Source organism: Nymphaea colorata, chromosome 2 (genome assembly GCF_008831285.2).
Source record: "Nymphaea colorata isolate Beijing-Zhang1983 chromosome 2, ASM883128v2, whole genome shotgun sequence".
NCBI classification, from domain to species: domain Eukaryota; kingdom Viridiplantae; phylum Streptophyta; class Magnoliopsida; order Nymphaeales; family Nymphaeaceae; genus Nymphaea; species Nymphaea colorata.
Genome location: NC_045139.1, coordinates 30,177,424 through 30,187,325, shown reverse-complemented (window position 1 = coordinate 30,187,325; position 9,902 = coordinate 30,177,424). Strand labels below are relative to the sequence as shown.

General features: G+C 39.3%; 1 protein-coding gene across 1 annotated transcript; it reads left to right on the top strand.

Moving 5' to 3' along the window:
- Positions 1 to 1,015: 1,015 nt before the first annotated feature.
- LOC116248911 (beta-xylosidase/alpha-L-arabinofuranosidase 1-like) lies at positions 1,016 to 9,420 on the top strand. Its single transcript, XM_031621946.1, has 7 exons — positions 1,016 to 1,995; positions 4,675 to 4,962; positions 5,279 to 5,448; positions 5,544 to 5,641; positions 6,256 to 6,606; positions 8,167 to 8,583; positions 8,735 to 9,420. The coding sequence occupies exons 1-7, from the start codon at positions 1,579 to 1,581 to the stop codon at positions 9,307 to 9,309; spliced, it is 2,316 nt and encodes a 771-aa protein (XP_031477806.1). The 5' UTR covers positions 1,016 to 1,578; the 3' UTR covers positions 9,310 to 9,420.
- The last annotated feature ends 482 nt before the right edge of the window (positions 9,421 to 9,902 follow it).

Below are 9,902 nucleotides of genomic sequence, written 5' to 3'. Positions count from 1 at the left end.
TAATGATGTAGATATGTCGAAACGTCATGTCGGACACAGCGGTCACCGTTTGTGTGATCTGATGGACAACTGCCTGTAGCTGGCTGCGATCACGATCACGGCAGGTGAAGCCCTCTTTTTATAAGAAAAGGTGTGGAGGAAACCACCCTCCTCTCTTAGCTCTCGTTCACTAAAACCTTGTTGATTATTCATATAATTAAAAATAATAATAATAATAATAATAATAATAAAACAGGCTAACTATTTTTAATGTTATATAAGCCATTATTTTATTATTATTATAAATACCTTATGAAACTGAAAAAAAATGTTGGCTGGCTTTTCCACTGATGTTTATCAGGTATTAGCTAGTAGTGGATCTTCTAAAATTGAGATGCAAACCCAAATGACACTAAGCTGATCGATCCATTCAAGGGCGAGCATTCAGTTGTTTAATTTACTTAAGATCGTCAAAAGTAAACAAAGGATCTCTATAACGTAGATTTTAAATCCACGTTACATGTTGAAAACTATGGATTTAAAGTCAGATGGTGAAAGAAGTCCGACCTCAAATCTTAGATCACTGTAGATCTCACATCCACGATCAAAAAATGCATCCTATAATCCATGTAAGTAAAAGTTGTAAGGTTATGTACCTACCAATTTCTTATAATCATATATAATGTAGCTCTACAACTTTACTTGTATGACTCATAAAGAATAATATTAGTCACTTGAGAGTGTGTATATATATATATATATATAATTGGTAGGTACCTAACTTTACAACCTTCAATACGACATACTAAGAATAATATTGGTCATTGATAGCAAGAATGTTGAGAGAATCCCCTCAACATATTCTCTCAACATTCTTGCTATCAATGACCAATAATCCTCTCAGCATTGTAGCTATCAATGACCAATATTATTCTTCCTATGTCGTATTGAAGGTTGTAAAGTTAGGTACCTACCAATTATATATATAAATATATGTTGTTGACTACTTCCAAGAACATCGAGACTCCATGCCGATTCTGCGGCACGGCTTCCGAAACCTAACAGAACCAGTCTCAGTAACAGTAGCCGAGACCTCACGTGCAGTAAAGTGAGCCAATCTCTAAGTCCCCTTTCTCAAAGTATCTGTCGTCCCAGAAATTGAGGCGATCATCCAACCAACGCTAGAGGCCATAGCGCATGTGAGCGCTTCCTTTTGCCACCATTAATGCCGATCTCTGTACATCTTTTCCTTCCTTTTCATATTGATAGAAGTCCCTTTGGTTGTTGCCTCTGACAGACTGGTGCTTCTCATCATCCCCCACTCCCCATCTTTAAAGTCTTCTCCGCCCTTTGTCCTCTGTTGTTCCGCCAAAAAATGAAGAGATTGGAGTTATCGCCATGGAGGTATTTATTGTGGAATTCAATTTTCCACGCTGGCTCATCACGGGTGGTGGTACTGTCATGAGCATTGCCCCTCATATGCTACTGAATCGGGATCCTTTATAACAGAGGGAAAGAGACGTTGGGAGAGGCTACCTTTTACAAGTGGAATGGTGGCCATTGGAGTGGAACCATTGTTCTGAAATTAGTGCAGAGAACATGGGTTCTTGCTTCGGTGGTCTGGTTTCCATAGTGGTAGTGCTGGTTCTTCTGGGATTTGGTGGGATTTCTTGTGTTTTGGGAGACAGTCCAGTGTTTGCTTGCGATGCAGGGAAGAATCGGGATGTGGGTTCTTTTAGGTTCTGTGATGCTTCGTTGGATATAGAGGAGAGGGTAAGGGATTTTGTGGGGAGGCTGACATTGGTGGAGAAGGTCGGATTCTTGACGAGCAGGAGCAAGGCTGTTGACAGGCTTGGAGTTCCTAGCTACGAGTGGTGGTCTGAGGCCTTACATGGTGTTTCCAATGTCGGCCCTGGCACGCGTTTCTCTAGCCTTGTTCCTGGCGCTACCAGTTTTCCGATGCCCATTCTCTCTGCTGCATCCTTTAACACCTCTCTGTGGAGGAAAATGGGGAAGGTGAGTAATTTACTTTCAATATCATGCCCTTCTGAAGTTTTTTTTTTTTCCATTTCTTGTTTTCATATGAATACGTCTGTTTGTCTTGTGTAATATTAAGGCTCTTTAATGGATTCTTCCGCTTGCAATTTAGTAATGGATAATGCGTATGATGAAGGAATGAAGGCGCATTATGGAAGTTTACAGCAATTTCTTGCCCTGATGATTATCTGTCTACAATCTGTAGTTTTTGCTCTCTCACCTGCAAGGCCAATGATTTCTGCTGCATAGTTTTTCTCTCGTTCTCTTTCGTATTTCTGTCTAGTTATATGTTCTTCTTATGCACTTGTACAGTAAAAATCAGCCGTGTTACTATGTCGACTCTAATAACTGCATATAATAGATGCATATCCAATAAGGTCGTAATTCTTATTATATAAAGTTGCTATCATGCTTGGGATACTATAAAGAAAGAAAAGGAGAAAGGCAAAAGAGGACAAAGCAAGAGTCGGACTCTTCAAAATTTTCACTTTTTTGCTATTACTTTTGTCTCCTTTCTTTGGTGCAGATCACCTAACATACTTTCATTTGGTTTAGGTGTTGTTAATTTTAATTAATCTCATTGTTGACAGCTCTCGTACCACAAAAGGATCAGAAAAAACTGTTTTATCACTTTGGGCTCCCCGACTTTTCCTAGATCTTCTGTTTCAACTTCTTACTGCAACCGCTCATGCAAATTACAGCATCATATTTCATTACCATTTTCTGTTTTTGTTCCAGTTGAAAGAATTTACACCAACAAAAAATGCAATTAAGATTTTGCTCCGATTTCCTATTTTACAATTAAGTTTGCAACATTAGATTCAATATCGGAGCAGGATGATATGATTACAGCTCTGAATGGCAGAGCACCGTCCTTTCTGTCATCTGTAATTGATATTAAATTAGTCACCACTCAAGTTTCCACTGTTCTGCTTCTGCAGATCTGAACAGGTCAATGACTGTGAGACTTGTAAAACAACCGGTAACTTGATATCAACACAACAAGTTCATCTATTTCTTTGGTACTTCTTATTAATACATGTGGTTGCTGAGCTTTTATGATCTACTGCTCCGTGGTACTTTAATTTAATGAAAATTGACTCTGAAGAAAAGTAGAACTTTTTTATAAAGTCCTGGAGGAAATTTTAAGACCACTGAGCTATGTGACGAGGAAGAGATAATGTTTTGCCTAGTGGCGTTAGAACTTTTGGGCTTTTGGGGAGTTTTGCTCGTGGACTGTCATTTTCAGAGCGGTAACAATCTCATGAACTGTAGTTCTTGAGGCTCTTGTGAAGCACCTTCTTTCATTTAAGACGTTGCTTGAAAATAGTAATTATATCCAAGTATTTATATGCATAAAAATACAAAATATGGCAGCCATAAAATGGCAAAAAAAAAGTCAAAATCCTTTGAAATTAAAAAAAAAACATAGTTTGATGTTTTCGACAATATTTTTTCTTTCAGAGTCAATGGCTGAAAAATATAGCAGTAGGCCTACCGGAGGCTGAACGAGGATTCCAACATTCCTCAATCACGAATACCGGAGTCTTTTTCTGACGTGATTGTTATTCTATCACCTGCGCTTTCGAAAGATGAATGACAGAAAACCACTTAAGGAGAACATTGTTTTTGTTCTTTGATCTTTTTTCTTATATATTTAATATCACACTCCAAAGTCGGGATTGATGTATACCCTAGTTGAAGAGTTTAAAAATAAGAAAACTTTCCTCTTCGGACCTATTTTTTTGCACCAAAAAAAAAACATTTTTTGCAATTCTTAAACGAAATTCACAGTTTTCAAAGAAAATACTAAACAAGACCTTACAGTAAATTTCCGTTTTAACTATAAGAAAAAAAAAAGTTGGCTGCATAACTTTCTTCTCATTAACCTTCTTCACTCGTACCAATTTCTAATAAGTTACACAAGAAGGTAAAAATATAATTAGTGATAGAAATAATATTGGACAAATTTTCAGCTAACCTTTTTTTGTTTCTTAAGTTAACCAAAATTGACTCGAAAATCCTCATTTGGCAATTTGCATCATCTCTTCTGAAAAGTCAGAGGGGGTGAGCGATTATGCCCCCAACATCAGGGGCCCGCTACGAAAACTCTAATGCCCCTCCGTGAGGGGTACTTTTGTCATTTATGAATTATAACTGAACACTTTAGTGTTGTTTTCCCTTAAAACCAACCTTTTTCTTCTCTCTTCATCTTTAAAGGGGAGTCGTTTTCTATAAGGGCATTTTGGTAATTTTGTATCCGAAATTCAATTTTAGCCTGCCATCCAAACAGTCCTCAAAACAATATAAAAATAAAAAATCTCCCTTAAAATAATGTCGTCGCAGTGTAAAATATTCAGCTATTTTTTTACCAATTCCAACACCCTACTCCCTTCGTCCCGTTTCTTAATTTATTTGTGCTGTTGTTGAGCTTTTACGATCTGCTGCTTCATGGTACTTTGGTTTAATGAAATTTACTGTGAAGAAGAGTAAATAGTTCTCCTAGAAAACATTATGAAGGAAATTTTAGAACCATTGAGCTGTATATCTAAGAAGAGAAGATCCTGCGCAGTAGGACTAGGATTCTTGATCTAACTTGAGGAAATACTTCTCTGTGTATAGTAAGCGAAACTACTAAATTTCAAAATTTTCTCACAGGTGGTTTCGACTGAAGCTCGTGCCATGTACAATGTTGGTTTAGCAGGACTAACGTTCTGGAGCCCAAATATTAACATATTTAGAGATCCAAGATGGGGAAGAGGACAAGAAACTTCTGGTGAAGACCCTTTTCTTACTAGTAAATATGCCATCCATTATGTGAAAGGCTTGCAGCAGATCGACAGCGGCCACCCGGATCGGCTGAAAGTTGCTGCTTGCTGTAAGCACTATACTGCATACGATGTAGATAATTGGAAAGGAGTTGAACGCTACACTTTCAACGCTCAGGTATATAAACTATCGTCTTCTAAGCTGTTTGTCACATTAAGGATCAAGAAAAAGACGCTTCTTCTTCTTCTTCTATCCCTTCTGTGAAACTTTCTAGTTAATGTGCCTGAGAGCAAATCGATCAGCTATAGATTTAATCGTTTATGTTTCATTATTTGACTAATATCCACGGGTTTTTCTTTCTCTTAGTTCTCTGTTTTGCCGCTTTAATTTGATCTTCGAATAGGTTGCCAGTCGCAGAAGTTGGACAAGGAAAAGTACTTCTTAGTAGAAAGTATATTCTCTCACTAATTGTTTTCTTGTATTGTATTCTCAGGTTACCAAACAGGATTTGGAAGACACATTTCAGCCCCCATTTGAAAGCTGTGTGATTGACGGCCATGTTGCCAGCGTCATGTGTTCTTACAATCAAGTGAATGGGGTTCCAACCTGTGCTGATCCAAACCTTCTAGCGGGAACTGTGAGAGGCGAATGGAAGCTTAACGGGTATCCTCTCTTCAATAAAATGGAAGTAGACCCTTGCACCAACTCATTCCACACAATTGTTCGAACTGATAATTCTGGTTATTGTCTGTGTGTAGTTACATTGTATCCGATTGCGATTCGGTCCAGGTGCTATATAGTTCTCAGCACTACACCAAGACTCCAGAAGAAGCTGCAGCAAAAACACTAATGGCAGGTTAGCTCTATTTAAAAAGAAGGCCTGAGATGGTTGCTTTGATTCAAGCATTCATAAAAAAAAAAATCTGTATAGCTGAACAGGAGAAAACTTATAGCTTCGATGGCATCTATACCATGAAAATGTGTCACATGAAAGGCAATCTCAACATACCCAAAGATAGTGTTCACATTTGGCATTCTTCTTTAGGTTTTTCGGGCCCTCTTTGAATTGGTCTTCCAAAAGAAAAAGGCAGCATTACCTGTCAACTTTTAAGTTCTTCAATTTTTGAACAGTAAGCAAAAGAACAGAAGAGCGTACCGTTCGCTGTTCATCGATTTGTCGGGGACATGTGTGATTGGTTCAACTTACGATGCATCATTTTCTTTCTTCCGATTGCAGTCCAGATGTTGTGTAAATGAATTACAGTATTATCTGTTGGCTTGATCGTAAGGTAGGATGCTCAATGCTGTGCTTTGTGCAATAAGTCGAATACAAGCACTCTGCCATGAACATGGTCTCCTTTTATGTCAAGCGGACTCCAACCTGATTGAGACACAGTATTCATGGGAGAAAATTTCGCCGAAACTGATCGCTGTTCTTGCTAAGCCATATGGTGTTTGTATGTTCCTCAGGATTGGATCTCAACTGTGGACCATTTCTTGGAGACCATACTGAGGCAGCCGTCAAGTCCGGAATTTTAAATGAATCGGCCGTCGACGGCGCCGTCACTAACAATGTCAGGGTCCTGATGAGGCTAGGATTTTTCGATGGAGATCCGAGCAAGCAGCCATACGGAAATCTTGGTTCCGGAGATGTCTGCACTGCTAAGAACCAGGAATTAGCGGCAGAAGCTGCAAGGCAGGGCATAGTTTTACTGAAAAACACAGATGGGTCTTTACCGTTGTCCCCCGCCAAAATCAAAACTTTGGCAGTGATTGGACCAAACGCCAATGCTACCAAAACCATGATTGGAAACTACGAAGGTAAGCAAGATCTTTTGCAGCATTCATTCTTTTTCACTTTAACTTTTCTTTTATAATTTCAGTGATGAGGAAGGGAACTTCTTATAGTTTTTTGGGGCCAGCCATGCCTTACCATCAGGGAATTGAGGAACATCACTTGCTTGATACAAAAGCTTTGCCTTTTTGGTTTTGAGAGTAACACAATAAAGGATACTAGATACATTGGAACACATGTCCGAAGACATAATCAGAAAGCTAAACATAATCAAAATGAGACCGTAGTGTTCTTATAACATGTCTTTTGGGAACGTGTGTTCTTCATTCTACCCAATGCCCTGATCTCTGTAAATTTTGAGGCTTTAACTCTACCAACCTAACTATGCAGAGGAAGACACAAAAGTGACCATGGGCAACTTTAGACCTTATGATCGCTTTCCCACAACCAGAGCTACACTAATTGAAGTGGTTGGGGTTGGTGAGGTTGATGTGGGTGGTAGTACCTTCAACCACCATGGCCATGACCTTCCCTGGTGCCAATGTGAACATGACTTCAGCTTTAGTACCTGATGGGACCTATCCACACATTAGTCTACTGTTATAAAAAGAAGGAATTGAGTATACTCTCTGCAATTAGGGTGACCTCTAGTTGTTAGAAAGACGATCTAATCATCCAGTGGTGAATATCAAACTATTTTTCTTCTTTTCTGTAAATGCATTTTACATGAGTGGCCTCCATAATTTTTATGAGAAACGCCTGCACGTTACTATTAGATGAAAATGAGATGAAGACACTCCATTCTCTCCTTGTGATCCTCCTCTTCAGAGGTGTTTTGGCTGTTGCTTCTGTTCTTTACACGCTTTCTTTGGGTGTGCTGGTAAAACAATATATGACATAGGATGATGAGCCCTGAAGTTTCTGATGTGGTCATTGTCGGCATCACGCATTCGCTGATGCTCATCTGTGGCCCTAATCGAAAATAGAGTCGGTGGAAAAATCACTGTGATTCATTAATGGTTAATGCAACTGTGTCATGTGTCATATGCTATTCTTTTTTTTTATCTTTGAACGATTTTAAAGATTATTTATATTTCCAATCTTTGCATCTCAGCATCACATGATTCTATAGTACTACTGAGAAATCCTGCAACCATATCCTTATATATGTACAGACCATGTGCCTTCGGCGTCTGAACGAATCCACTGGCATGAAATGTTGAATCCACTCTGAATGGTTCTTCTATCTAGTAAAAGAAATTGAAGAATCATTGACTGTAATTGAGCAGGGAGAGTGCTCTGAGGTTTATGTCAAGGACCAACTAAAACAGGACAAGACAAATGCGGCAAAACCGAGTCTCTTGTTAAGAGCAAAATGAGGACAGAAAAATGTGTGAGGTTGATTATTTATTTATGAAACAGTTTTTTTTCTGAAAGAAGATACTGCTCTAGAAGTAAAGGACCCGGCATCATTAATTTCTTTCATGCTCAGTTAGCATTTTGTTGGTTATAATTTTATCTTGTATCTCTATTCTGTATCATCATACCTACAATGTGGTGTTTCACACAAACCTTCCAAACTGCAGGTATCCCTTGCAAATATGTTTCTCCCCTTGAAGGCCTATCTGCTTATACTTCGATCGTCTATGAAGCTGGTTGCCTCACTGCATTGTGTCCACCGAGCAGCTTTCAGTCAGGGTCTGCAGTAAAAGCAGCATCAGCAGCAGATGCCACAGTCTTGATCATGGGCGCGGATCAATCAGTTGAGGCCGAGACCCGTGACAGGATCAACCTAACACTTCCCGGCCAGCAACAGCGGCTCATCGTAGAAGTTGCAAAGGCATCCAAGGGCCCAGTGGTTCTAGTCATAATGTCGGGCGGACCCTTCGATATTTCATTCGCGAAAGCTTCTGACAAGATCAGTAGCATTCTTTGGGTTGGATATCCTGGTGAAAAGGGAGGGACTGCTATTGCTGATGTCATTTTTGGGCGGTACAATCCATGTAAGTACTTCTCTTAACACGAAATATAACTAAATAAAATTGTATTTGGACGAAAGTAATACTATCAAAAGAACAACATATTGAAAACTTCATTTCTTTCATCTGACTTATGGTGGTATCACAATGATGATGTTATTATGGACGTGACTAGGTGGAAGGCTGCCGGTGACATGGTACCCTCAATCATTCGCGGATAACGTCCCCATGACAAACATGAACATGAGGCCTGACCCTTCAACGGGCTACCCTGGTCGAACTTACAGATTTTACACAGGCGAAGCAGTTTATTCATTTGGTGATGGGTTGAGCTATAGTCAGTACAACCATGTTCTTGTTCGTGCACCCAATTCTGTTTCTTTGGCGCTGGAAAGTGGACATCCATGCTTCTCTCAGGAATGTGAAGCTGTGGACATGGCAGAGAACGTTTGCCAAGAACTGGCCTTTGATATTCATCTCAAGGTTCAGAACGTTGGGAGCATGCATGGAAGCCATACTGTTTTCCTTTTCTTTACTCCACCTTCGCTGACAGGCAAATCACCCAAGAAACAGCTTATCGGATTTGAGAAAGCTTACGTGATTTCGAAGGGCGAGGAGCTGGTTCAGTTTCAAGTGAATGTCTGTAAAGATTTAGGCACTGTAAACGAGCTTGGCGAGCGAAAGTTGCTGCTGGGTTCACATGTTCTTCAAGTAGGTAGCTTAAGTCATTCTTTGATTGTAAGAACATGAATTGCATTGACATGGACCTGGAGATCAAATCAAAGCTTGCTAACAAGCTTTAACATTCAGTCTCCATGGCGAATAAGTACAATTTCCAAAATAAAAGGGAAGTTAAAATCAGAGACTGACAAGAGGAAATGCAATTCTTTTTCTTATGTTAGAGAAGCATGCCTGCTGCTTTTTCCTTGTTCAGAAAAACCACCCTTGTTTCGCCTCCGTTTATTTCATTGCACCCGACAAGTCATGCTAAGCCCTTGCCTGGAAGTTTTTATCAGCTTCACCGGCTAACACAATTTTAAGAACAGAGAGGACATTTTTCAAACTTCTTTGAAGGCTGGGGAAAAGGAAAGAACTTCCTTTAAAGAAAAAAATCCATTTTCTATAGTGCCAATATGTCACATGATAAATTAAACTACTTTTTGTTTGTATACATATTTTCATCACCTTTTTTCTTCAGGAAAAAAGAGAAAACTGTCCTTGCAAAAACTCGCCAGTACTACTTTTTCATGTTTAAGAACAGAACTATTTCTTGCAAGGGACAAATGACTGCCAGTATATATGTTGCACTCTGTTGGATATGAATGGTCTGGACAAGGTCACGT

Coding starts and splice junctions, on each gene's coding strand:
- LOC116248911 (XM_031621946.1), top strand. CDS start 1,579: ATGGGTTCTTGCTTCGGTGGTCTGGTTTCCATAGTGGTAGTGCTGGTT. Junction 5,449..5,543: donor GGCGAATGGAAGCTTAACGG/GTATCCTCTCTT, acceptor GTCTGTGTGTAG/TTACATTGTATCCGATTGCG. Junction 5,642..6,255: donor AGCAAAAACACTAATGGCAG/GTTAGCTCTATT, acceptor TATGTTCCTCAG/GATTGGATCTCAACTGTGGA.